The sequence below is a fragment of the Pseudorca crassidens genome, chromosome 7, assembly GCF_039906515.1.
Source record: "Pseudorca crassidens isolate mPseCra1 chromosome 7, mPseCra1.hap1, whole genome shotgun sequence".
NCBI classification, from domain to species: Eukaryota; Metazoa; Chordata; class Mammalia; order Artiodactyla; family Delphinidae; genus Pseudorca; species Pseudorca crassidens.
Window position 1 is genome coordinate 104947978 of NC_090302.1, and position 27491 is coordinate 104975468.

At 53.0% G+C, this 27491-nt stretch overlaps 2 protein-coding genes across 3 annotated transcripts in view; both read left to right on the top strand.

The window, feature by feature from the left end:
- EPHX2 (epoxide hydrolase 2) overlaps positions 1–139 on the top strand; it is a 67395-nt gene extending 67256 nt beyond the window's left edge. Inside the window, exon 18 of the mRNA XM_067745230.1 lies at positions 1–139. Within this exon, the coding sequence (XP_067601331.1) occupies positions 1–36 (36 nt within the window). The 3' untranslated portion in view covers positions 37–139.
- On the top strand, positions 34–27491 carry LOC137228166 (L-gulonolactone oxidase). Of its 2 annotated transcripts, none has more exons than XM_067745239.1 (12): positions 34–172; positions 916–1017; positions 3670–3798; positions 5076–5170; positions 9030–9120; positions 12452–12637; positions 18667–18774; positions 19612–19688; positions 23349–23498; positions 24323–24487; positions 25964–26054; positions 26707–27491. In XM_067745239.1, the coding sequence occupies exons 1-12, from the start codon at positions 170–172 to the stop codon at positions 26833–26835; spliced, it is 1326 nt and encodes a 441-aa protein (XP_067601340.1). In that variant the 5' UTR covers positions 34–169; the 3' UTR covers positions 26836–27491. The 2 variants fall into 2 exon arrangements, with proteins under 2 accessions (XP_067601340.1, XP_067601341.1); XM_067745240.1 differs by having other exon boundaries at positions 3673–3798.

Below are 27491 nucleotides of genomic sequence, written 5' to 3' on the forward strand. Positions count from 1 at the left end.
CCCCTCTGTGTGCTGCAGCTGCAGAGTCGGCCCTGAGCTCCCGCGGTCACCGTCGCTGCGCTGCTGGTTCCAGCCCCCCGCTCCGCTCGGCCTCCGCACCCCGCTGCCCTGTGCTCTGCTCCACGAGGAGGCCGGAGTCCGCCAAGGCCACTGACCCACCGCTGGAGCCATGGTAGGTCCACGTGGCCAGCCGTTCAGCCCTGCCGGTCCGCATCCAGGCTGGGCCTGCGAACCCGGCTTGGGAGGGCAAAATGAGGGCAGGTGTGGGGCTACTGGGAGGCCACAGGGAAGCTCTTGAATAGACTCGCGGCTCTGGGGAGCCACTGGGGTGCTGGGGAAGAGATGGAAGAGGAAGGCCGGGATTGGACTCCTGTGTCTTTCCTTGGTTGCTCTGTGAGCTCGGGGAGGTTACTGTACCTCTCTGGGCCTCAGTTTCTGCTCCTGAAAATGAGAGTAATATTACCTATTTCGTGGCTTTATTGTAAGGCCTAAATAAGGTGACATGCGGAGAGATATGACATGTGGAGGACCCCGGAACAGTGCCCAGCACACAGCGGGGATCCCACAAACGGGAGCCTTTTCCCCAAGGCTCTCTGCTATGGCCTCCAGGCCAGGAAAGGCTGCTGTGCTGTCTCCCAGGGCTGCACCCCTGATCTCATGTAGCCCCCTTCTCCGAAGGAGGGGCCGAGTTTTCTGCGTGATCTGCTGCGCTGACCATGGGGGTCAAGGGAGATCGTAGCAGGAAGCCCGCACGTGGCTGCACGGCTTTAGAGCTTCCACTGTGTGTTTGAGCTTCCCAGTGGCTCAGCGCCGTGGCCCCAGCCTCCCATCTCTACAATGTTGGGACAGGGGGATGGGGGTCAGGGCAGCCCTAGACCACTTACTGGTGGTGACCCGGGTTTTGTCCTATCACAGGTCCATGGGTACAAAGGAGTCAAATTCCAAAACTGGGCGAGGACCTATGGCTGTTACCCGGAGATGTACTACCAGCCCACGTCCGTGGAGGAGATCAGAGAGGTGAGTGTCCTTCTCAGCACAGTGCGCAGTGGTCCAGCCGCTGGACGTCCAGCTCCATCTGGGCCCTGCGGACCAGGCCAGCCCCAGAGAGGAGGTGGGCTTCCCAGCTAAGACCCTCATCCCCAACCCAGAACTGCCGGTGGGGTGACAGCTCCACGGGGTCGGCTGCAGCTGAACGCTGCTGCTGCGTGACCACTTGTGCTGTCTGCCAATGACTGCCAGATTTTTATTTCCGGCTCAGGTCTCTTCTCTGAACTTCAGATTCGTTTTGACTTCTTTCATCAAAGACATCACAAACTTACATGCCCCAAATGATGTTTTTGATGTTTGCTTTCAACCTGTCCTAGTGTAGTCCTCCCTGACTCTATACCAACCACGGGATTGCTCAGACTAGAAGCCAGGAAGTAGGGCACTGTCCCTTATCGGACCTCAGCAAGTCCTGCCTCAGAAGTTTCTAGAACCCACCTCCCTCTCTCCGGCACTGTTGTCACTAAGCCCAGGCCACCATCCCTTCCTCACATGCCGTGGCCTGTGATGGCCTCACCCCTGATCTCCCAGCTTCAGTTCTTACCTCCCTCAAATGCACTTTCCACAATCAGCAAAAGTAATTTTCTTAAAATCTAAGTTGAATTGGGCAACTTCCTTGCTCTTCAGAAGCTTTCATTGTTTGTGGAATAAAACCCCAACTCCTGACCCCAAGGCCATGCATCCTCTGGGCCTGTCTCTCCGGCCTCCCTAAGGTCCCTCTCTCCCTGGCTCACTACCTCTGTACCTTAGTACTTGCTGTTCCCACTGCCTGGGATGCCTATCCCATCCCTTTTAATGAGACTGCCTCCTTTTCATCCTTTAGGTCTCAAAGTAAATCACCTCCTCAGAGGCTTCCCAAACCATCTTATCTGAGTATTTCCCCATCTTCTGTATCTCAGCTCCTTGCTTATTTCTTTCATTGCATGTTCAAAACCTGTGCTGATTTCATTGACATGAACATTTGCATGCTTTTGTCTCTCTCCCTCATAAGGATTTAAGACCATGCTTGTCTTCTTTTCCATTTTATCCTCAGCACCCAGCCCTGTGACCTGTACACAGGAAGCACTTACTGAATATTTGTTGAATGAGTGAATGAATGAATGAATGAATGGACATGACCCGACTTCTGCCCTTAAAAGACTTGCCCCTAAGACAGGCTGCATGTGACTAACCCCAGAGGATACAGATGTTTCACTAGCACCAGCAGAGAACAGAGAAGGGAGAAATTCATGCTGTGTGTGTGTGCATGGGTGTGAGTCTGTGCACAGGTGTGTGTGAGGGCACTTGGAGGAGAGTGGTGGGAACGGCACTGTCACCACTAAGTGATCAGCGCCACTGCTTCATATCTGTGGTCTCATCCATCCCCACAAGCCCCTGTGAGGTAGTGATTATTACCCCCATTTTCCAGATGAGCAAACTGAGGCTCAGAGAGGCTTTGTAATTTTCCCATATTAGTAGGTGTCAGAGCCAGGATCCAAACCAGGATTCAAAACCCCCAACCTCTCATGCGTGAGAATGAAGGAAGGTGGTCACTGAGCCGGGCCCTGGAGGATGTATAGGAGCTCCACAGGGAGCTGGGCAAGGGCAGTGTGAGGTGAAGGAAGGTGAGGAGGACACCTGGAGAGTCGTCAGACATGGCTGCCGGAGGGTGCATGGGGGAAGGGGAGGGCAGAAGAGGAAGGCTGAGAGGCAAAGTGGCTTTGAACAGATCTGAGGGCCTTGAATGCCGAGGCAATATGCTTCATTCTGAGCTGAGGGGAGAGGGTGGAGGGGTGCTGATGTCCTGCGTGTGAAGGCTGTTTCTAGCCGTGCTAGCCTGCACGACTGTGAATTACAAATAGGAGGAGGCTACTGCAGGCCTGTGTTTACCCTGGAGAGCTGTTAGGGTTGGGGGGGGGCGGGGGGGAAATAAAAATAGTTGTGTGGTCAAGGGAGTGCGAGGGAGATGGTGTTAAACAGATGTCTTCATTGTATTGACATTCAGTAGAACCTGCAGCCTTAAACGTGCTTCGCACGTGGGGGTGGGTGTGGAAGACAAGTGCTTCGGAGCAGTTCCCAATCTTCCTTGACCCTGGAACCCCTCGAGGTATATAAATCCTGAGACTGGTGTTCCACGCCCAGACACAAGGGTGAAAGAGTATGGATTCCTTTGAGTGACACCATGCATTCATTTCTTTATTCATTCAAGATCACTAGAGACGGCCTATTCCCGTCAGGCCCGGGGTAGACACTGGGGGGCTACGGTGTCAAATTAAGCCACCGCCCCTGCCCCCGGGAGCCTTCATCCACCCTGGGAGGCAGCTGAGGCCCATGTGGGCCAACACGAGGAGACGGGCCTTCTTCTGAAGGTGCCGGGTGCCTTTGAAAGGTTTTGGCGAGGAGAAGAATGTGATCAGGTTTGCCAGCTGCCTCGGGGAGCACACCCAGGAGCCCCACTTTGGGGTGCTTCCTTGGTTCTCCCTCCCACTCGCTCGCCGGCCCGTCTCTCTGGCTCTTTCCCGGAGTGGCCTGCACAGCGGCCTCCAGCCAGGCAGGGCCTTGGGGGGCTGGGGGCCCAGAGCCTGGGTGGCCCCGTGGCCTCACAGGGAAAGACCTGGGCCGGGGCTGATGCAGGCGTTGCCTCAGCAGGTGCTGGCCCTGGCCAGGCAGCAGAACAAGCGGGTGAAGGTGGTGGGCGGTGGCCACTCACCTTCAGACATCGCCTGCACCGACGGCTTCATGATCCACATGGGCAAGATGAACCGCGTCCTCAAGGTACCAGGAGCCCTGGGCTCCCCACCGCTGCTGGGCCCCATGCCGGGCAGCCGTGGTCTCCGTCTCAGAGTCCAGGCGGAGACTCCTTAGCCTTTTCCCTTGGGCCTTATCCCCTCCCCACCTCTGAGTCCCAAGGTGACCCCCCAATTCCTGGTCCCCAGTGATCGCCCCTCCCCGGGGTCCTGCCTGGGCTTGCTCAGGCCTCTCGTCTGGTCTGTGCGCCCCCTTGTGGCCACGGAGAGGATGTCCTTCCTCCCCTCCGGCCAGAGCCTCCTCTCCACTTCTCTAGAACAAGAATGGCAAGTCAGGCCCCCAGAGGTGGACTCACAATGACAAATCCAGAAGGCTTTGCACTTAACTTGTTTTACGTATGGGGAAACTGAAGATCAGAGAGGGAGAGTGATTTGCCTAAGGTCACACAGCCGATCAGCAGCTGAGCGGGCCGCAAACTCAGGGGTCTGACATCAGCCCTGTGCTGGGATACTGTCCATGCAATTCAGCCATGAATTCAGGCCCCACCACCACCACCTCAGGTGCCTGCCTGGGAGTGAGAGTACTGGCAGGCGTGCCGCCCGTTAGGAGGGCTCCTGTTCTCACCTGATCTGACGGGGCCAGCTCCCCTGAGCTGTAATTTTTGCCAGGCACCCTCCCCTCCAGCCATGCTAGCAGAGGTTCTGGGTTTCTCTCTACTATTTATTTCCTGATTTGCTCAGGCTGACGGTCACCACCCCGTAGAAAATGTTCCAGTCAAGACATCAGTCATGGCAGAAATTAACTCTGATCGCTCATTAGTGAGGACTGCGCTCCGGTAATTGATTTTGCCAGGCTCTGCGCCCGGGGTCAATGGAACGTGTGTTTTGGAGTCGCACAGATGGGATTCTCATCTCCGTTCCGCCACCGATGTTTGTGTGACCTTGGGCAAGTGACTCCAAGTCCCTGAACTTGAGTCTCCTCGCTGTGAAATGGAGGGAGACTTCTCCTCCCCCAGCCCCCGGGGCAGCCATGGTTGGGGGCGGTGGGTCTCAGGACACAGCACAGTTCTCCCAGTCCCGCAGTGACTTGGGCAAATCCCTTCTCTTCCCTGCTTCTTATTTCTTTCCCCTGTGAAAAGAAGGGTTACGCAGAGTAGTCCCAAAGCCCCAGCACTCTAGGGCTCTGCCTGCACCCCTTTGGCTGCCTGCAGCGGGAGACACGCTTGTACTCACAGCCCTGCGGGACTGCAGGACAAGGACTGAGCGACGGCCTAGCTCATCCCAATCTCTGCTGGTCTCTTGCAGGTGGACATGGAGAAGAAGCAGGTGACCGTGGAGGCCGGCATCCTCCTGGCTGACCTGCACCCACAGCTAGACAAGCATGGCCTGGCCTTGTCCAAGTAAGAGCCACCTCCCTGATTCCCAGGTGGGCCAGTGATGGCCCCTGATCCCTGCCCTGGCCTTGGCTGGACACTCAAGCATCTGTCAGGAGCCAGAGAGAAGCACTTCTTAGGATGCACCTGTTTCTCTGGACCCCTGTTCCTCCCCCACAGAGTACCCATCTCCCCATCCCCTGTGTTCAGGGGCTATTGTGTGAGAGTAGAAAGAAACAGGCTAGCATTTAAAAAAGTCTAGTACAGGGATGGGAAAACCATGCATTAAGCCTTTCTTAAAACTTGAAATAAAACTATATGAACCCAAAGCGAAAGATATACAAAGTAAGCACTCAGAGAAGCAGAAGAGCATATGCTGATTGAGACACAGGGCTTCCTGGTTTACCTATATGTGGCTTCACTTGTTTTTCCTTCCAAACGTGGTATCAGTGAATGCTCAAGTTTAATATCAGGAGGTTTCCACTGAAATAGGAAATGAATTTGGCTGAATGCAGCCAAAGGAGTGAATGTCTAACTGTGGGGCTTCAACCACTAGAAACAAGTGACAGAATTATTTTGGATATTGGGGTAGCAATCTCTTCACAGCTGGAAATTGCCATCATAGAAGCCTGTGGTTGGTCTTCAAGTGCGGGTGGTCCATTCACCTAGCTTTCTCATTGCAGGCCCTGAGGCATCACTATACTTTTTCACTCTGAAAACCATTCTGTTTCTGCCTCTCCAAGGGTCATGGCAACTCAAACATTTATGGAGTGTCTACCATGTGCAGGCTTTGTTCAGGCCCAGAAGAGGCCAGGATGAATAAAACCCAGACCCACTCACAAGGAGCTCCCTGCAAGGGGGGGAGACAAACCCACGAAGTGACAAGCGTGACACAAAGCAAGAGGCTCAATGCCAGAGAAGTGTTCAGGGCACCGTGGTGTTCTTGGGGGCCCATGTTCAGCCTTGACAGGCAGGGGAATGTGTGAATGGATGGGAATCAGGGCAGGCTTCCTGCAGGAGGGGCCCTTTGGTTGAGCCCTAAAGGATGACCTGATGTGAACCAGAAAAACGAGAGGAGAGAAGGGATTCAGGCAGAGAGAGCAGCGTGAGTGAAAGCCCAGGAGAGGGAAGGTGTGGGAGTGGGCAGGGGTCTGTACGCAGCTAGCAGACACATCTCCAGGACCAGCAGGAGATACGTTCTGTTAATCACAGGCTTTAGCTTCTGGGCCCTGGAGCATCTCTGTGCCCTGTTCATGATATATCTCTGTCCTCCCTGGGGACCCAGTCCTCCTCAAGTACCTGCCTGCACAGGGCTCATCTGCCTCTCAAAGGGAGTTTGGATGTCCTGTCCTGTGTATCCCAGGGGCCACCTAGGTCTGCAGCTCCAAGGATGCTGTGGGGACCTCAGGAGTGGCTGGGGGCTTGGGGGGAAGCACAGAGCTGTGTCAGGCCACATGCCGGTGGCTTGATGCCCTCTCTCATCATATCATCACCTGGGAGGAAGGCCCCATTTAAGGATGCAGAAAGCAGGGTCTTGAAGCAAAGGTGCTTCTCAAAGTCATGCAGCTGGAAAGCTCTGGAGCTTCCACTGTGTGGTGAGCCAGAGGGAGCAGGACACAGGCGCTGTTCCTAAGAGGGAGGACAGCAGCTTGGTGAAGACCCCAGCTCCAGAAGCAGGCCTGGGTGCAATCCTGCTTCTACCTCGTACCAGCTGTCACTCAAGTTCCTTGACCCTTCTGGGCCTCAGAGTTCTCATCTAGAAAATGGGGCTGTGAAATAGGGGCGCTCAGAGCCCTGCGTGAGTCAAAGGTGCCCCGCATAGTAATTACGAAGTAAATGTCGGTTCCCCCTTCATTTTCCTGGCTCTGTCTCGCTCCACAGACTCTGGAAGTGACCTTTCCCCTTGTTCTCTCCACCCCTCGGAGGACTAAAGTCTAATCCTTCCTTCCTAGTTCTTCCTCCCTGAGGGCCTCACGTTTGTCCAGCTTATTTCTTTTACTTATTTATTTATTTTTATTGAAGCATAGTTGATTTACAGTGATGTGTTTGTTTCAGGTATACAGGAAAGTGATTCAGTTTCATATATGTGTGTGCGTGTATTCTTTTTCAGATTCTTTTCCATTATAGGTTATTCCACGATATTGAATATAGTTCCCTGTGCTGTACAGTAGGTCCTTGTTGGTTATCTATATTATATATAGTAGTGTGTATCTGTTAATCCCAAACTCCTAATTTATCCCTCTCTTTCCCCTTTGGTAACCGTAAGTTTGTTTTCTATGTCTGTGGGTCCACTTGTGGTCTGTAAATAAGTTCATTTGTGTTGTATTTTAGATTCCACATATAAGTGATAGCATATGGTATTAGTCTTTCTCTATCTGACTTACTTCACTTAGTATGATAATCTTGAGGTCCATCCCTGTTGCTGCAAATAGCATTATTTCATTCTTTTTTATGGCTGAGTAATATTCCATTGTATATACGTACCACATCCTTATCCATTTATCTGTCAATGGACACTTAGATCAGCTCTTTCTTTTAACGTGGTCCCAAGCCCATTTCCGTGTCGCTCGTTAGTCTCTGTGAGCTTCATGGACAAGGGTAGACTTACTGCAGGTTGGTGAACCATCCCCTCCCCTGTCATGGGCACGTGGTCGTCCTCAGTTCTTCACTATCGTTCATGACGCTGTGATGAACGTCTTCGCGCATCTGCCTGTCCACACGCTGGGGCATTCCCTGCAACAGGATTTCTGTGGTCTTCTTTTAACATTCTGGTATTTTCACAAGGGGTGATATCACCAAGTCACCCAACTAATGTGGACAAAAAGGTAAGAGTGACACAAGGGTGAGGGCAGAGGAAGGAAGAGGCGTCGGTTCCTTTCCTCCTCTTCCTGTTTCACCAGGGCCGCCCCAGGTCCCATTGCAGGAGGGTATGAGGCTAGATTTTCTCATCCTTGTCAATCTGCCTCTTTGGAAGCCAGGGCCCTCCTGCCTCTGGGGCCCTGGGTCTGCGCTGAGGGCCAGGTTGGGTCCGATCCCTGCCCTGCCGGCCGGGCCCATTTCTCAAGTGTGAACCAAGGCAACTGGGCTATCGTGAAGCGTGCAAAGCTCCAATCTCCTTGGCTCCCAGTGGGCCTTCTGTAAACACTGGTTCCGTTCTCCTTTCAGACGGGGCTGGGATGTCTCAGAGAAAGCTCCTGAGAAGTAAGATTTCTGAAAAACTCCTGACCCACTGTCTTTCCTGGACCCTGAGATCGGAGCACATCTTGCTAATTCCTGTCCTCAGAGCCCACGCCGGTGGAGGCATCTTATTCCCCTTTGGGAATCTGGTCCTCGTGCACACAGCACCCTCTTATTATTTGTTCCAGGGCCTGGAACACCAGGCTGAGGGGTGCGGGCTTGACCTGGAGGCCCCGGGGGACCCTGGAGGTTTCTGAGCAGGGGGTGACATGGTCTCCTTCTCCTGCATCCTCCTACCATCCTGGGATGGCTGTGTGTGCAGTTCTGACATGGGGACTCTACAGGCCTCAACAGGCTGGGTCTGGAGAAGTCTTAGTAGGAGCGTTTGGCCTGTGGTTGGTGGAGAAGATATTGCTGGCAGATGGAGGTCGGAGGAAAGGGATGTTCTCGGCTGCAGAAAGCCCAAGGCAGGCAGGCAGGCCTCCCCTCGGAGCTGAGCCGTATCCCCACTAGCTCATCTGACGGGCCACGCGGCTCACAGACAAGGGCTGGCTTGAGTCAGACGATCTAAGATGTGGTAAGTTGGGGATGAGATTCCCAGGCAGGAGATGGATCAACTATTCTGCTCTGAGGGGCCTCACACCGAAACCCTAGGGGGCATTGTCACAGGAAGCCTAACTGGTCCCTTCGTCCCTCCCCCTCCCTCCAGCCTGGGAGCCGTGTCAGACGTGACTGCAGCTGGCGTCATCGGGTCCGGAACACACAACACGGGGATCAAGCACGGCATCCTAGCCACCCAGGTGAGTCTATCTGCTTCGCCACTGACTGCCAGGGAGAGGGGAGGTTGGGACGGAGCCCCTTTCACCCTTTGCACCGTGGCTGCTGGACAAGCAGGTACTCCAGGGCAGTGTCGGCACAGCTCCACGAGGGCCTCAAACCCACCCGGTCTCACCTCTGACGGAGACTCGGCAGGGGTCCTTCAGAAACATCGTCTCCCCTAACCCTCATCCGTTCCCAGCAGACACAAGTGACGAAGGCGCCCTCGTGCATGTTGACGCAGCCCTGCCTCTCAGGAGCCTCCTGGCCACCCTGGGGAAAAGGGCAAGCAGAGCAAAGGGGTCCATCCCCATAGAAAGGTCTTAGGCAGGAGTCAGGCAAAGCGAGGGGACTTTCCAGATTAGCAAGTCGGGGAGGAGCCAGGAAGAAGCCCAGCACAGGCGGGCCTGGGATCCGCACCTGACCTTCACCAAAAAGCATTTCTTAAACTTCACGAGAGCCCAATTTGGGGCACAAGTTTGGGGCTCAGACCTGCGCCCCAGACCTAAGCCTGATGTGTGCTGTGTGTGGCACGTAGGCAGATATTTAACTCCTCTGGACATCCCTGTTTTCAGCTGTCACCTGGGGAGAATACTCCTCAACCCAGGGAGGGTGTTCAATGAGACAGCATGTGTCAATGCCCGGGGGCTGGATGACAGTTCACGACGCCTGCGTCAGGAGCCACCCCTTTGGGGGGCAAACTCCTTTAACTTTCAGTTTTAGGAGGAGCTTCTAACAGGCCAGGCTATGGCTCCGTGAAGCAGGCTGCTGGGGGGTACCCGTGGAGGCTGGCCGCTCACCCTCGGGGAAGAGAGAGAGACCCTCATGCTGGCCGTAACTCACCGCGTGCCTCCCTGCCAAAGTCCACCTACACTCTGGGCCATGTGGCCTCTGGCCATCGGAACATCACTGCTAAGTGCTGGGGTTTGGCTTTTGCCTCTCAGCTCTTTGACTACTGTCTGTGTGACCAGGGAGGGGACAGGTCTCTTCCCCTCTGGCTGCCTCAGTTTGCTCCCCTGGAGAATGGGGATGATCGCAACAGCAGTGCGTGCAGGTGCTTAGCTGAGTGTACACAGTTCGTGCTCAGTACATGTTTGTGATGGGTTTGTATGTAGGACAAGACCCTTTCCAGAGCCCACACTCTATGCTGTCAAAGAAATTTCAGCATCCTGGCGGCACTGACCGCACTGATGGCTTACGTGTTCCCCAGTTAGCCAGCCAGGAGCACGGCTCCTCTGTTCTAAGGAAGACGGACACCCCGGCAGGTGCTGTCTGACTGTGGCTTCTGGGAGCTGGTCCCACGTGCTCCAGTCCAGAGCTGCATGGGGTGGAAAGAAAATGGCCAACAGCACTTTCCAAGGCTTCACTTTGTTTTCTCACACACCACGAGGGGGAGCCACTTCAGAGTTACTGTTCCTTAAATCCGCACTTTGCTTTCTCATCAACCTTATGCACTCACACTGGTGGCCCTTGTCCTTTTCCTCCCCCTTCTTTCAAGCACAAAAGCCTCAGAGAATCACCAGGCAAGGGAGAGGCATCCTGAGGGGATGCCGTGAGCCAGGGAAGGGGAAAGGCCCAGGGCATTCGACCACGAAGCAAAGCAAGGTAGGTTTTGTGGGACCTGATTCCCAGGCACTCAGAGCCCTCCATAGACTTGTCGTTACCCCCTCAGAGCAGGGTTCACCGTCCAGGAGAGCCCAGTGGTAACTGGGGCTGAAGGATAATAAACCACCCCTCCCAAGATTTGGCCACAGTCCTAGTCTGCTCTCCAGGGCTGAGGTCAAGCTGGTTGCCTCAGTTTCTACAAAATGATCAGCAGAGTATGGAAAAGAATTCTGAGTGGCCAGAAATCAAAATGCACATGAGATTTACTGGCCACTTCCCTGAGGAGGCTCAGCTGAGCAGCATGGGCCCCTGCACGCAGGAGACGGGAGGGGACTGGCATATTTAATATCCACTGTATCCCAGGCAGTTAGCTGGGTGCGTCACATACTCTCTCTGAGTTGGTTATTCTCCTCATTTCACAGATGAGGGAACAGAGAGGTTAAGTCACATGCCCAAGGTCACACAGCTGGTGAACCACTGTCCACCTTTATTGTCACTGGACCCGGCTGCAGTGTTTCACTGGCAGCTCTCATGCTCTGCCCTGGATCTCAGACAAAGTCTGATTTTTTTTTTTTTTTTTTTGCGGTACACGGGCCTCTCACTGTTGTGGCCTCTCCCGTTGTGGAGCACAGGCTCCGGACGCTCAGGCTCAGTGGCCATGGCTCACGGGCCCAGCCGCTCCGCGGCATGCGGGATCCTCCCGGACCTGGGCACGAACCCGTGTCCCCTGCATCGGCAGGCGGACTCTCAACCACTGCGCCACCAGGGAAGCCCCAAAGTCTGATTTTTATAAAAATCATTCTGACGCCCTCACTCCCACAGAGGGCCACCGTGCCCCATTTCTGCCAATGTCTCCTCTTTCGTCTTGGTTGCTGTTAATTAGAATTAGTTCAGCTGTATCTGTTCTATCACCCTGAGCACCCAGCCACCAACTGCACACGTCGAAAGCAATTTGCATCCAAATGAGCAGGTAGCAGGGTGTGGAAAAGCACTTCCACGGGCAGTGAAAGCGGATTCCTCTGGAAATGGGGGCCAAGGGCAAGGACACTGACGATAACCGCCTGTCTTCAACTGCGCAGCCCACTCTTTGCAGAGACCAGAGGTTTCCAGTTGTGTGTGGCCAAGTAGGGGAATCTAGTTCCTGAGGCAAGTGAGAGGTCCCTGAATGAGAAGATGGACTCGAGTCGGTGCCCAGGGGGGCAACAGGCAGAGAGAGCCTGCAGGGGACCCTGGTCCCCGGGCTGCGTGTTGGGACAGCAGGGCCGGCTCTCCCCCGGATGCACACACATCCTCCCTTTGCCTTCGCAAGCCCCCTGTACCCAGGGCCTCAGGGCTCTTTGGAGCCTGTGTCATCTTAGACTTCTTCCGGGCCGAGGACAAGCTCGCTGCATCCCGAGTGTGAAGTCCACGGAATGACCAAGGCAGTGGTGGGAGGACAAGCCACTGGGGTCCCGCGGAACCACATCGGCTGAGGGCCGATGCCACCCAGACACAGCCTCCTTCTCCCCATTTCCCCTTCCTCCCTCCCTCAAGACTGAGGCTCCCTCAGGCTGTGACTGGAGACCCAGCTGGGAAAGTTCCCTGTGACCAGATGACGGTGAGCTTCTGGGACTAGGAGACACCTGGCCTCACTTCCAAGGACAAACGGGGAAGTGAGGGCATCACGCAAAGTCTAGGGGTTCTGAAATGTGGCTCTTCTCCCACTGCCAGGTGGTGGCGCTGACCCTCCTGACGGCGGACGGGACCATTCTCTTGTGCTCTGAGTCCAGCAACGCAGAGGTGTTCCAGGCGGCACGGGTGCACCTGGGCAGCCTTGGAGTCGTCCTCACCATCACCCTGCAGTGCGTGCCCCAGTTCTACTTGCAGGAGACTTCCTTTCCCTCAACCTTGACAGAGGTACTGTCTCTCCTTCATCACCACTCAGCCTCAGAAAATAAATGGAGGGCATTAGTAAGTCATGCACCACTGAGAGCCCCCGCGGCTCTGTAGGCCCCCTGCATGGGGCAGTGGGCTGACCTCACCAGACCTTCGTTGGCCCTAGGTTACTGTAGCAGTATTCCTTTGTGAGCAGGTCAGGGGAGCTCAGAGGAACTGGATGATGGGGGGCAGAAAGGATAGCTTCTGATTGATAGCAGTGTTTTTTTGAATGAATGAAAACCCATGTTGGTTAGCTGGATGGATGGATGGATGCATGAATGAATGGATGGATGAATGGATACATGGATGGATGATGGATCAACACTCAACGAGTATATTGTAAGGGCTCTGGGGAAGCAGGCAGGGCCCCAAGCCTGACTGTGCAGCTCACTCTGTGTGACTTTGACCAAGTCCTTCAAACTTCTGGAGCCCCGGTTTCTTTGTCTTTTAAAAGTGGGGTCAGATTAGGTGAACCCCGAGGTCCTTTTCAGTGCGGACGTTCTGTAAACCAGTGCGACACTTCGATACAAAACTGTGCCCGCACCTCGTCACCCAGCCCTGGAGACAGAGGGTCCTCTCTTACGTTATTCTTTCTTTCCCCTGGAGCATCTGGTGACGTTCTCGGCCCTTATCCCCAAGGAGGGGCGTGAACCCTGATGGGAAGGCCCCGTCCTTCCCCTGGGACCCCAGCCCATCCTGCAAGGCCTCCCGGGGCTAGACCCTGCTCTTCCCCCTCTTCCACGAGTCAGCAGATCCCCCGTGGATTCTCTCCCTACCCACTAGCGGCTCCTGCTGCTATGCCGCCCCGCGCCCTACACCCAGCTTAGGTCTCTGTCGGGCCCGGCATCAGCATATGCAGGACGCTCACGGACAGCCTTCCCTGCCCCCAGTCGCCGGCCACAGATAAGGACTGCACAGAGGGTGGGTGGCATTTACAGCCCTGGCATTTACTGCCGGCAGTATGTACAGTCAATCGGCCCACATTCAGTTCACTTTTGCCCTCTCTCCACTCAGAGCAGCCTTTAAGGGGCCCCTTCAAGGGGCTGGGAATGCTTGGGAAGAAGTGTAAGATGGAGGTGGGATCCAAGACCCAGGCTGCTTCCCTATAGGAGGAAACAGCCCATAGAGGAAGGAAAGAGGACCGATCGGAGAACCGTCACTAGACCAGTTGTTCCTCACTCTTGAGTTGCATGGAGGTTTTCCTTCTAATCCAAAAGGAAAAATAACGGGGCCTCACTTCCAGGAGCACTCAGGTTCCTGAGAACCGATAGGATGACAGTAAACCTTCCTGGGTTCATACGTTGACATCGGCTCCCAGTTTCCTGCCATTCAGGTGTCTAGGAAGCTGTCCCACCTCCCCTGGGGCTGCAGACCATGCTGCCCCGAGCGTTTGCCTCTAAGTAGCAGCTGCTCCGAGATGCACACAGCCCCCCAGCCTCATGTCCCCTCTAGACGAGGGTGGGCTCCCTGATGGCCAAGCCCTCCAGGTGGGCTGGCCGTGAGCCACAGGAGGGCACTGGAGGAGAGGACCGGAAGCCAGTACAAAGGACTGTGACGATGGCTTCCTGCATGTAAAGGCGGGTTTGAAGATTCAGCTTCTCGGCCACTTTTCCTTCCCTTGTGTGTCTTTCCTTTCCTATTTCCTTCCTCCCATCCAGCACGTGTATCTATCCTGGGGCTTCCAGCCTGAGCTCTGGAAGAGTCCCAGGAAAGCCACCACGAGGGTGCAGTGTAGAGCCTGTGACACCTCTCTGAGTCAGACCGCCCTCTCCACTGACCCGCCGTGACTTTGCACAGTTCCGCCCTCCCCCAGCCCCAGCTTGGATTCCTCACCGATAGAGTAGGGATAGGAGCACCACTGTCCCCACGGGGTTGCTGTCAGGACTCAAGGACACACAGCCCTTGAGTCCACTGCCCTTTATAGCCTCCGAGAGAGGGACCCTCAGTCCGTCCTCTCTCTGGCTTTATTCGAAGAGAACACTACCTACTGATACCTGCTCTGTGGGTAGATTCTAGACTCTGAATCCAACACTGCACTTTCCAGGCCACACGTGCTGGTTGCCCTAATTTGCTCAGGAGTCTCTTAACATTTGTTTTCCCTCCTCCTTCCTGCTTGGTGGTCAGTTTCTGGAGAGCAGGGATGTTATCTGAGGTCTTTTTACCTCCCCAGGGTCCACAAAATACAGACCTCAATACCAGGTAACTCAAGGTCAGTGGGTCAAGAATTTATTGAAAATCCATCCCTTTCTGGGATTTTCCGCATCTCCTCCCACCCATGCTGTGTGTGGTCCATCTCAGGTGCAATTCCGTGCTTCCCGTGACTGATGTCCTTAACTACATCTCAACACGGTTTCTGAAGGTTGCTCAAAGCCATATGAGGGGAAGGGGGAGTTCGGAATCAGTGCTTCTGGGCAGTGAGGCCAAGAAAAGGGCAGCCTTCATGGCTTTTTGTGACAGTCTCAGCATTTCTGACGCTTTGCAGTCTGATTGGTATGAAATCACAGCCCGTGGGAAGACACGAGGACTTTGGAAATAGCTGTCAGCCTTTTGCCCTTTATGCCATGCAAACCATAATGAGATGTGAGGGGTACTGCTGGCTGCCTGCATCACTCGCTCCCGCTACGCTCTGGGAAGCAGGTTTGGTCCCAGGGACACACCAGCCTTGTCAGCAGCATCCCAGTGCCTGCCACTATCTTGGGTGGTCGTTCGCTGATGACTGGGTAACCCCCAGCCATGGGACATGGAGCTCTCAGCTTCTGCTCTTGAGCCTGGTAACCAGGTCCCAAGAACCAACTCAGTAGTGGCACTAATTTTGGTGGGAATGAATCCTCTAGAACCCTTCATGCCAATAACATGCCAAGGCAGACTTCCTCTGGGGCCCAAACCCCTTTGGTGGTGCTCCCAGGAACCACAGGTCAGACCGAGGAAATCCATGATCCTAGGGATCCTCCTCCTCCAGATAGGATTGTTTGTAGGCCCTGAAGGGAGAGAGTTAAGCTCACAATGGGATGGGCCTTGGATGGACTCCAGCCTTCAGCCACTACTCCATGCTAAGTTAGGGAGCACAGAGGGTACAGAGCTGGAGCGTGCGTGGTGCATGCCTCCAGGAACTTAGAGTTTAGTGTCAGGGAAAAAGATATGCCTTGTCCCTCTAATTCAGGGAGGAAAAGAAACGACAGAGGTCAGGAGAGAGGCACAAAATGTGATGTGACAGTGGCTCTCATCACTCCATTCGGGGTGGAAATCTGGGCACGCATCTCTCAGTCACCAGAGCTGAGAAAGGGGCACCATTACATTTACTGCTAAGATTCTGGGCAATATAGGATGGCCTTGGATGCTGGGACATGAGGAAATGGGGGATTTTCTGCTCTCTCGTGTCCTAGCCCCATCCTCCATCCAAGCCCCAGACTGTGTTCCCTGCTCTCCCAGGAGAAAATCAGCTCTGCCCGGAGGTGATGGGTCAGGGGTCCACCACTCAGTCAGGAGGGAAGTGATAGTAACAGGGTTCTGGAGTTTCTTCCTGAACTTTCCCCAGGTCTATAGCCCAGCAGAAAAGGCCCTCCTCTTCAAATAAGGAATCATAGGGCCCTCCCGCATTTATTGTGTCCAAGGAGCTACGCTAGCAGCTCTAGGGCAAGGGGTTGGGAAACTACGGCCCGCAGAGAAGACCTGGCTTACTGCCTGCTTCTGTAAATAAAGTTTTATTGGCACACGGCCACGCTCCTTGTTAATGTATCCTCTGTGGCTGCTTTCACGCTACCATGGTAGAGTTGTGTAGCTGGAACAGAGACGATAAAGCCTAAAATATTTACTATCTGGACCTTTACAGAAAGCAAATTTGCTGATCTCTGCCCTCGGGGAGAAACTAAATATGAATGAAATCGTCACTGACCTATAGGAGACGCTTGATGAATTTCAGAGACAGATGTATGCTTCGATACCTGTAATATACTTCTGGGATGGATGTGATATAAATAGAATGGAAGGAGAGAGCTTTGGGGCCGGGGGGGGGGGGTGGATTTACATGGAACTTTAAAATTACAATACATCTCAGTTCAGATCCCACACTTTCCAGGTGCTCCACTGTCACTCGTGGCCAGTGGTGAAGGTACCGGACAGTGTCTGTAGAAGGAGGCTTCTTAGTCCTGAACTATTTGGGCTCGATTCCGTAGGAAATGGAGCGCTGCTGGGGATCTTTGAGCTGTGTTTTGGGATGCTTCCCTGTGACATTGTCTGGAGAGATGAAAAATGGAGCAAATTATGAGGCTAGTGCGAGAGGGCCGGTGAGAGCGAAGGCAGCTAAGTCAGCCACCATCCTTGGCAGCAGGAGCGGATTATAGGGAAGACTGGAGAGACACGTGCGGAGATGCAATAGGGTGACCGGCAGCCTGGGCCTGGCATGGGCCGGGGGAGGTTTAGCATGGCAGCCGGGTCACTGGAAGGCACCCCATTCCTGTATCCCCCAGGCCCCATCAAGCATCGGTTAACAAGTTAGGGGGCCTTCCTGAAGTGACGACAAGGATCCAGAATTCTAAAGTTCCCGCACTGCTGCCAGATGCTCCAAACTGAAGTTTTAGGTGGGCTCATCTCAGCGCTTCATCTTGGCTTCACAGATGTGGAAATCACAAGTTGTGTGTAACGGCTTATAAACTGCTTTCACATCCATCAACTCCCTTGGTCCTCACAACAGTCAAGGAAGGGAGGGAGGGAGGGAGGGAGGAAGGGAGGAAGGGAGGAAGGAAGGAAGGAAGGAAGGAAGGAAGGAAGGGAGGAAGGAAGGAAGGAAGGGAGGGAGGGAGGGAGGAAGGAAGGAAGGGAGGAAGGGAGGGAGGGAGGGAGGGAGGGAGGGAGGGAGGGAGGAAGAGAGGAAGGGAGGAAGGAAGGAAGGAAGGAAGGGAGGAAGGAAGGAAGGAAGGAAGGGAGGGAGGGAGGGAGGGAGGAAGGAAGGAAGGGAGGAAGGAAGGGAGGGAGGGAGGGAGGGAGGGAGGGAGGGAGGATGGAAGGAAGGAAGGAAGGAAGGAAAACTATTAAGGTCTTGTTTCTACAGATGAAGACACGCTGCCCAGAGGCCTCAGAGGGCTTCCTGAGGCTCACAGCTGAGAACTCGGGGGGTGGGGAATAGGGCCGGGGCCCTAAATGTGTGGCAGCATTGCTCACATTCAGAAACAAGACTCTCCACTGGGCACAGGCCACGTGGCAGGCACTCGACTCGGAAGCTTCAGCATAGGTTATTTCATTTCATCGGCACAAGTGCCCACATGTTATTGGTGGGAAAACCAAGGCTCAGGGGGTGTGGTTCCTGCAAGGTCGTGCAGCTGCGGAGCCAGGACTTGAATCCAGAACTTATTCCAGGACCACTGCTCCTCCCCTCCCTCCCGGCTGCCTGTCAAACCCCAAATCCGTCTCTGCTTTGGCTCAGAACTTGTCCTGTATCAGCTTGATGGATGTCAAGGAGACATGATTTGCTCTGCGATGTTATTTCCACATGTGCAAATGATGAGCCGTATTCGAGCAAGACTCTCCCGTCCATTTCACTGAGGGCCCTCGACATGTCCGGCCTTGTGGGGATAAGCGACGATGACAATGACAATGTAATAGCAGCAGCAGCAGCCTGTACCTATACAGGGCTCACCAAGCTTGTGACACCGTTTTAAGCACTTTCTAAGCATGAATGCATTTAAATCTTCATAACAATCCTGACATAGGTACTGTTATTAATCCCACTTTACAGATAAGGAAACTGAGGCACTTGCCCAAACTTACGTAGATAGTAATTACTCAAGCCAGAACAAATGAGAGGTCATTTTTGTCCTCTAAGTTACTAAAGGAAGTCCACCTGTAAGTGGATATTGTTAACGTCCAGCATCTTATAAGACACATTCTGTGCTATTTGGCAATGTTAGGACACCATCAGGTATTTTCTTTTGATGGTGGGCTCTGGTTCCCAGCATCCCCACCGTCATCCTGTGACCAGTACAATCTCTGCTCCTCCCTCCTGCCTCGGACAGGTTCTTGACAACCTGGACAGCCACCTGAAAAAATCCGAATACTTCCGTTTCCTCTGGTTCCCGCACAGCGAGAACGTCAGCGTCATCTACCAGGACCACACCAACAAGGTAGCCGGGGCATCTTCCGCTCCTCACACACAGCCCACCATTCCCACATGTCCCCACCCCCCACCCCCGCCAGCTCCCAGGGCGCCTGACGCCTGTTATCGTGCTGATGAGCCGTGAGAGGTGAGAGGAAAAGCAAGGGTGAGCATCACTGAGCCTGAGGAGAGAAGCACAAAAGGCCAGAGGGTGGAAGGAAGAAGGAAGGTGGGCCCAGTAAGGGTCCATGTGTCTGCAGGGAGGGATGCGTAGGGGTGAGGTCAAGAGACACTCTAGATGTGGGGCAGGGGAACAGGGGACAGAGGTGTGGGCAGGACAGGATAGGCTGAGTCCTAGGAAGCTGGGCTAGACCTCAGAAGCCAGCTAATACATCCCACCTTCCCTCCAGCACCCCCATCTTTCCCACCCCCAACCGTACAGGTGAAGAAAGCCTTGGTTTTGTCTCCCCACCGTGACCTTCTCAGCAGAAGAAAACAAAACCATCACTTAGGATGATGTTGATTGAACAAGTCAGGCAAAAGCCAGGACACCGACTGTGTGCAAGGGGCTGGCGTAGGGTTCATAAAGGATGATTGCTGGACACCCGGCCCGTGGGCTCTGAAGAGGAGGGACAGATGCACAGTTTTGTCTTGTGCAAAATACATGAATACCTGAACATATCAAAAAGCATGAAACCGAGGGGATAGGGCCTGGGAATCAGCGGTAGGAAGTGAGGCTTTCAATCATCCTGGCAGGTGGGTCACCCTTCCCCCAGGACACACACACAGCCTCTCCTGGGACACATCTCCCTCTAAGGAGACACTCAGCTCTGGCCCCAAACTGACCACAAATTCTGCTTCCCAGCCTCCCTCCTCTTCGGCCAACTGGTTTTGGGACTATGCTGTTGGATTCTATTTACTGGAGTTCCTGCTCTGGATCAGGTAGGAATGCAAGTGTCTCTTTTCCCAGCACCTGCCATATACTGTTGCAGATGTGGTCCATCAGAAGAACAACATCCTACCTAGTTGTGCAAACTGGGTCTGTCTCCTGGGTCCAGAGCAGGGGTTTTCAAGCCTGGGGAGCTTTCTAAAAAATACCAGTGCCCAAGCCTCACTCCCTGGCTCACAGGTGTCGTGAAGCTTCGTATTGTCCTCTTTCTTACCTCCTTCCCAGCCTGAAGTCTGTGCTCAGGCTCAGGCCCCATGTCTGCCACCAAACACGTAACTATGAGTGATGGGGAAGGTTTTATGGGGCCTTGAGTGGTGACTCTGTATCCAGACAAGACATGGAATGGCATCAGATAAAGATTTTTGAAATGTTTCATACATGGAAATAATATAGGCAACACAAATTTAAAATATAAAGACTAATATAGTAAGCACCCACATCTTGTTGTTGCTACCGTATTAAGAAGTGAGACAACACTAGTAAAATTGGAGTCCTCTTGGTGGCACTCCCAGATCACAGTATCTCCCCCAAAAGGTAAACCACCCCCCCAACTTTATGCTTATCATTCTCTTGCTTTTATTGATACTGTAGTTTTCTGAATCCTGAAAGAAAAAATTGGTAATTCAGCTTTGATAGTGATATTTCTCCATGTTGATATGAATAGCCGTAATTATTCATTTTTCACCGTACGCATTTACCGCAATGTATGTATCCATGCTCTTGTTGCTGGATATTTGGGTTGTCTCCAGGAATTTTTTTGTCCATTACAAACAACGTTCCTGTGAGCATTCTGGAAATTTGCTTCTGATGTCTTGAGTGTATAATCATGAGTGGAATTCCTGGGTCACCAAGTATAAGCATCTTTAGTTTTATAAGATCAGGATGTTCTCCTAAGTAGTGATACCAAGTTAACTGCCAAGCACTGTAAGATTCTCTGTCCTCCATAAGCTGGACAAAATTGGACCTGTCAGGCTTTTAAATTTTTGTGTGCTATGGTACCTCATTATGGTTTTTAATTCTTATTTCCCTGATTATTAATAAGGCTGCCCAGCTTTTCAGTTTATTGGTCTTTCAGATTTCTCTTCTGTGAGGTGCCCATTTACGCACTTTGTTCTTTTAAAAAATTGGCTTGTTTTTTTCTTAGTGTTTTGTACAGCTTTAGTTACATGTATCTTGAGCACCAGTCCTTTGCTGGTTATGTGTGTTGGTGTCTCCCTTGTGTGTTGGTTATGTGTGTTGGTCTCCCTGTTGGTGTCTTATCTTTCACTTTCATGGTGTTTTATGATGTGTAGATGTATTTAATTCTATCAAATGTAGCCATCTAGTCTTTTATCTTGAGGACTTTGGTGTCTTTTTAAAGACGGTGAGTCCAACCTAGAGGCCGTTGCTCCATCAGATAACGGATCGGGGGTGAGAGTGGAAAATGCCCAGCCAGCTTCTCTCCCCTTCCATCACAGCAGCCTGGCAGCTTTATGTGCTTGTGTCTGTGGAGTCCGGGCCCAGGGAGCATCTAAATGAATTGGGCTGTAAATCACAGTTGGCACATCCTAGCCAGGGCGGATGCTCCGGGGGAGCTCCATGACCTCTGAGCACAGCCCATGTGGCCCCCGTTTTCATGTCTTCTGGAAACTGCATCCACTCAGCCTCATCCCTGCAGCTCTGGGCCTCTCGCTGAACTATGTGCCCAAGGATGCGGGAATGAAAACTAACATAATGGATTGGGTACCTGGTGACTTAATGGCTGCTTTGCGATCAGACTCACTGTAGCCCCATGAGGGCAGGGATGCTGTCTGTCCTGTCACTGTCAATCCTCAGAGCCCCAAAGAACGCCTGGCACCTAGGGGAGGCTCATAGTATTTGTGTAGGAAATGCTAACGAAAAGCTTGGTCTCTGTCCTTGAGGTGTTCAGTAGCGGTCAACTGTAGGGGTGATGGTGTTGGCCCTGGCTGACCAGGACAGAGAGACAGGCTTTCTCGGGAACAGATCCCTGGAGGGTCAGCCAGGACCAGGGCCAAGCTCAGCTCCTGTGCTGAGAGCATCCTGGTGCCCTGGGGCCGGTGGGAGCTGCCCCATGGCCATGCTGGCCTGGGACACTAGAGAGCATCTGCCTTGAGAGAGACAGCATTCTCCTCCCCTTCCAACCCCTGCAGCGTGTACCCTTCACCCTCCCAACCCCTGCGGGAGAAGGAGAAGCAAAGAGAAGGCTGATTTTGCTTTCTTGGCTTCCCAACACGTCTACAGTGAAAATTGATTTCTTTTATAAAGACAGAAAAAATGAACTTTAATCTGTGTGTGTGTGTGTGTAAGTATACATTTGGAAGAATGTGACTTGGTGAATGAGTTTCCCAGAGCAGAAAGCCAGGTGACAGCTCCTTCGTGGCCCAAGAAGCGCAGAGCCTTCCCTTTGCAATTCCTTGGGCAGCTCACTTCCAAACACAAGAATCCATAAGCCCAGCCCCCATGCTAGGCCACTGGCCCCCACTGGCCGCTTACAGCAATCAAGTCCTCCCAGGATGGCCAGGTGTGGAAGGAGGGTGAATTACTACAGTCCTTATGGGAATTAAACTGGCAGCAACCTGCTGAAATCAAAACTCTGCCTGCCCTTTGCCCCAACAATCTGGTAAGGATATAAGTACAAAGACCTTTGTGATGGTGCGGCATGTGGTGGTACTACACCGAAAATGACAGGTTTTGGCGAGGACGTGGAGAAATTGGACCCTTTTGCGCTGTTGGTGGGAATGTAAAATGGTGCAACCGCTGGGGAAGACAGTATGGAGGTTTCTCAAAAACTTAAAAATAGAATTTCCATATGACCCAGCAATTCCACTTCTGAGGATATATCAGAAAGAACTGAAAGCACGATTTCAAAGAGATAGTTGCACACTTGTGCTCACAGCAGCATTATTGCAACAGCCAAAGGGTGGAAGCAACACAGGTATCCGATGGCTGACTGGATAAACAAAATGGGGTATGTCCGTACACCGGAATACCATCCAGCCTTAAAAAGGAAGGAAATCCTGACACATGCTACAATGTGCATGAATCTTGAAAACATTATGCTAAGTGAAATAAGCCAGACACATAAAAGGACAAATATTGTGTGATTCCACTTTTATGAGGCACCCAGAGTAGTCAAATTCATCGAGACAGGAAGTAGAATGGGGGTTGCCAGGGGCTGGAGGGAGGGAGCAATGGGGAGCTGTTGTTTAGTGGGGACAGAGCTTCAGTTTTGCAAGATTCTGGAGATGCACCACACAGCGATGTGAATATACTTAACACTACTGAACTGTACACTTAAACAATGGTTAAGGTGGTAAATTTTATGTTACATGTTTTTTTTTTTAATCACATTTTGGGTTTTTCACCAAACCCAAACCCTGAAAATAACCTAGCCATTAAAGGGGAAGAGAGGGATAAAATGTGAGTTAAAATCCATAACTGGATCACGGGGCAGCCATGGAGAGAGTGATGGAGGGGCGATATTCACATTCCCTGGAGGGATTTCCAGGCTGTAGGTAAGCGTACGTGGCAGAGTATGTGGAGAATGAAGTCCTGGTTTGTAAAGGACTCTGCCCGGCGCCCAGCAAACAGCTGGCACTCACTCACTGCTGGATAATACGATGATCACAGGCCCCTCTGCCCTGCCCCCCCAGCACCTTCCTCCCAGGCCTCGTGGGCTGGATCAACCGCTTTTTCTTCTGGCTCCTGTTCAATGGGAAGAAGGAAAACTGCAACCGCAGCCACAAGATCTTCACCTACGAGTGCCGCTTCAAGCAACACGTGCAGGACTGGGCCATCCCCAGGTAGGGGCTGCGTGGGCCAGCCTGCGGGTGGGTCGGCAACAAACAGATTCCCTTGGGATCTGCCCTAGCACGTACACTGCCAACCAGGCTCCCCGTTCTACCTGTTATTAGTGGGGGGCAAACTGGAGGCTCTGAATCCCCATCCGGTGCCCTTGCACCATTGTGACTCTCAAGGAGACCAGCCAGGGGATCCCCTCCGCTTTCCCCATCAGCTCCTCTCCAGCCATGCGGCCGGGTAACAGCAGGCTGGCCAGCATCTGGTCCCTCGGTCGGCAGAGTCCATGGAGCAGGCTGGGGGCCGGTACTCTGCATCTCAGTCCCGAGGGACACACCCCCCTCGGGACTGAGGCTAGGTCTGTAGCCCAGATCACTGCAGCTTTCTCTCTGAATTGCCCCTCTTTGTCCCTCTCCAAGAAAAGGTCGGGGTGGGGGGTTTGGTGCCCAGGGCTTAAGGGATGCCTCTGTTACCATGTTCAGGGGCTGAGACCACCACACTCTTGGGGTAGGACTATTAGAAAAAGTAGAAGTCTTGGAATCAGAGTGACCTGACTCTGTCTGAAGAAGAGGAGGCCGGGGCATGGGACAGCTGTGGTCAGAGACCCAAGGGGAGCCCCCGATTGGGCGGGGGCCCTGGGATCTGAGCTGGGAGCAGTTGGTAGGTCTCCTCTTCTGTGAGGAGGACTTTGAGAGCAGCCATGAGGAAGGGGCCTCCTGGGGACCGGGATCCCCGAGGCCCCCAAGGCTGGGAAGCCGTGCAGAGCCTCATGGGAGCTCAGGAGGCCCCTTCTTGAGGTCTGGGTTCCATCCCCCTGGGCCGAGTGCAGAGAGAAGACCAAGGAGGCCCTGCTGGAGCTGAAGGCCATGCTGGAAGCGCACCCCAAGGTGGTGGCCCACTACCCTGTGGAGGTGCGCTTCACCCGGGGGGACGACATCCTGCTGAGCCCCTGCTTCCAGCGCGACAGTTGCTACATGAACATCATCATGTACAGGTGAGCAGCTCGCGTAGGGGGCAGGGTGGCGCTGGGCTCCCTACCCCCACCCTGCCACCCTGCTTCGAAGGGACCCCTCTCCTTCCCCAGCTTTCAAGGCCAGTTCAAACGCCATCTTCTCCCAGGAGACTTCCCTGATCCTGGCCGCAGAAAATCGTTTTTCTCTCCTTCGAGTTCCTACGACCACCCTTTCTAGCCTATGTTACGTTAATGCAGTCATTAATATTAATGAATATGTAATATTAATGTTAATGTTAATATGCGTAGCTACTACTTGTGAAGCTGATATTACTGAATGACAAGTCTATGCTATCTCATGTGCCTGCCCTAGTCAGTGATTCCGAGAGCCTGGAACTGTGTCGAGAAGGATTCTGAGGCCAGGTTTCAGTTCAGCCAAAAAGAGAATCAGGCCTGGATGCATTTGCCCATCTTAACCGGCTCCACCAGGCCCTGTGCCGATACCTTAAGCTCACGACTGCGTTTTTTCCTGATTAGTTGCACAGTAATCTCTTGTATGAGGCTTATGGACGTGGACGGTTTAAGAAGCTCCTCTTTCCTAAAACTTCCTGCCTAAGACATGTCTTCCTTCCTTCCCATCCCCCATTGATCATAGCCCTTCTCTGACTTTGCAAAAGACAAATATACTCTCTCCCAGCCTGAATCTTACTATGCTGTATTTCTCCAGCATGTAAAAAACCCCAAACTCAAGGGATCCCAAGGGCCAATTCAAGAAGGCGCTGTCCTGGCGGGAGTCCCCGAAGCCAGAAGAGAGTTTCTGAAACACGTACTGAATGAGAGGCGGCTTATTTCATGTAGGGACAAACTTGCAGCCGGCCTCATCCACATCTGTCTGTCTATCTTATCCCTACCTGTGCATGTCAATTCAGAAGTGAGAAAGTTGCCATGGGGCTGCATCATAACATTTGAATTTTTTAAAGCTCTGACTTCGATGTTTTCTGTCAGTAAATCTGACTTTGCAGGACTGACCAGCGAGGCTATGTGGCCATGCTTTCCATACATCAGTGAGGGGCTCTGATATAATGTTTATTTTTAAGGTTTGCGCGTGTGTCTGTGTGTGTGTGTGTGTGTATATATATATATATATCCTTAAAGTAATCTTTACATTAAATTTTTTTTAATTTACATTTTAAAATATTTAGATTTAAAATTGAAATCTTCAAGCTACATGATATATAAATATACATACATATATATGTGTGTGTGTGTGTATATATATATACACACACACACACACACAAATCTTTAAAATTATTTAAACTCATGACAACTTTCAGTGGCCAGTTAAAAAATATGCAAGAGGATGTAAACCTTTTCCAAATCCTTCTGAGCAGAAGCCCTCGAGGTGCTGGGTCACTGCTGTCCATGTCCTGAGGGCACCGGCAAGGTGCCTGATAACAGTGGGAGGGACCCTGCAAAGCAGAGACAGGGCCTCACCTCCTTCTGCCCCCTCCCCAGGCCCTACGGCAAGGACGTGCCGCGGCTGGACTACTGGCTGGCCTACGAGACCATCATGAAGAAGGTGGGGGGCAGGCCCCACTGGGCCAAGGTAGGATGTTTCATGAGGGTTGTCAGCTGGGCAGCTGTTGTGAGCTGAGGCTTCCACCAGAGGGCGCCTCTCCTCCCAGTTGCCCTGCCTGCCCAAGGCTTAGATGTGGGGAAACTTGGGCTGAGCAAGCGACAGGAAGGAGGGCCCCCCCACGACCCTAACCAGACCCATCTTCCCTCTGCATTCATGTTCCAACAGCCCAGTGACTAATTCTCTGAGTTTTCAGAAAACTTCCTCACCTTTCATTTTATTTAATTCTCATAGTAACCCTACGAGCAGGATAAGGCGGTGGGTCTATTTAACAGACAGGAAACTAGGGGTCTCTCAGAGGTGACGGGACTTACTTACTAAGTAGCAGTTGAATTGGGGCCAGAGCCCTCTCCACTCACACACTGCCAGGTGGCAAAGGGAATGGGAAGTTTAATGCTGCATTTTAACACCTTCCTTCTTTACTTTGCAAGAACTTCCTCCCTCCTCTTTGGGTCTCTACATTATAGGTGCATGGGAATGAATGCGTGCATGTATGTGCTTGTGTGTGCCTGGGGGTAGCAGCGTCACACATGCAGGCATCCAGACGCGGGGGCCTGTTTGCAGCCCCTCTGCAATGCTGGTTCCAGGGAACGAGGCCTGTTGTATCTGGTTGCTTCCTCAGGCCCACAACTGCACCCGGAAGGACTTCGAGAAAATGTATCCTGCCTTTCCGAAGTTCTGTGCCATCCGAGAAAAGCTGGACCCCTCAGGGATGTTCCTGAATGCGCATCTGGAGAAGGTGTTCTACTGAAGCCCGAACAGAAAACACGTCGAGCCCACCCCATCCCATTCCCCAGGCCCACGTCCCATGAGGTTGAAGGCTCAGCGTCCCTCCGGCCTGATGGGGAACAGACCTCTTCCCCCGGGCGCTCTGCCACGGTGCCCACAGCTGCTCTAACCCAGAGTAAGGAGTCTGGATCCGGGCAGCTCCCACTTCCCTCATCCTCACAGGAACCCCATGTAAGGAAGAGCACCAAATCCCCATTTACCTCTTCCGCCGCATCCTTTCAGCCCAAGCCTGCAATCACCACATCCTGTTTCCCAGAAGACAGAGAAGCCCCCAAATGTTCTGTGTCTAGGAGGTCGGGATTCAGCCTTTCACAGGTTCCATCCGCTGGTTGGGTGTCCGGAGCTTCAGGGATCTCTCGCCCACCCTTGCAGGGAGGGGTCCCCCTGGCATGTGTTTGGGCACAGAGGTCGTGTGTTCTGTGCTCTGCTTTCTTTCACTCTCGAGGGTCTTTCAGATGCTCAGGTGCGTGCCCCCTGCCCTGGGACTGCCCTCTTCCAGAGGGTCCACCTGTTCATCTGACCTCCCATAGCCCGACCTACAGTGTGTCTATTCCAGGGGATGTTTGGGGAGTGGGACTCTCCTTGCCTTCTTTTTAATAAAGGCCAAGAGTTCATTCA

What these genes read in the sequence shown, in the direction of transcription:
- LOC137228166 (XM_067745239.1), top strand. An exon ending in CCGTGGAGGAGATCAGAGAG is followed by an intron (nt 1,018 to 3,669) that starts GTGAGTGTCCTT and finishes GCGTTGCCTCAG; the next exon opens with CAGGTGCTGGCCCTGGCCAG. An exon ending in CATGGCCTGGCCTTGTCCAA is followed by an intron (nt 5,171 to 9,029) that starts GTAAGAGCCACC and finishes CCCTCCCTCCAG; the next exon opens with CCTGGGAGCCGTGTCAGACG.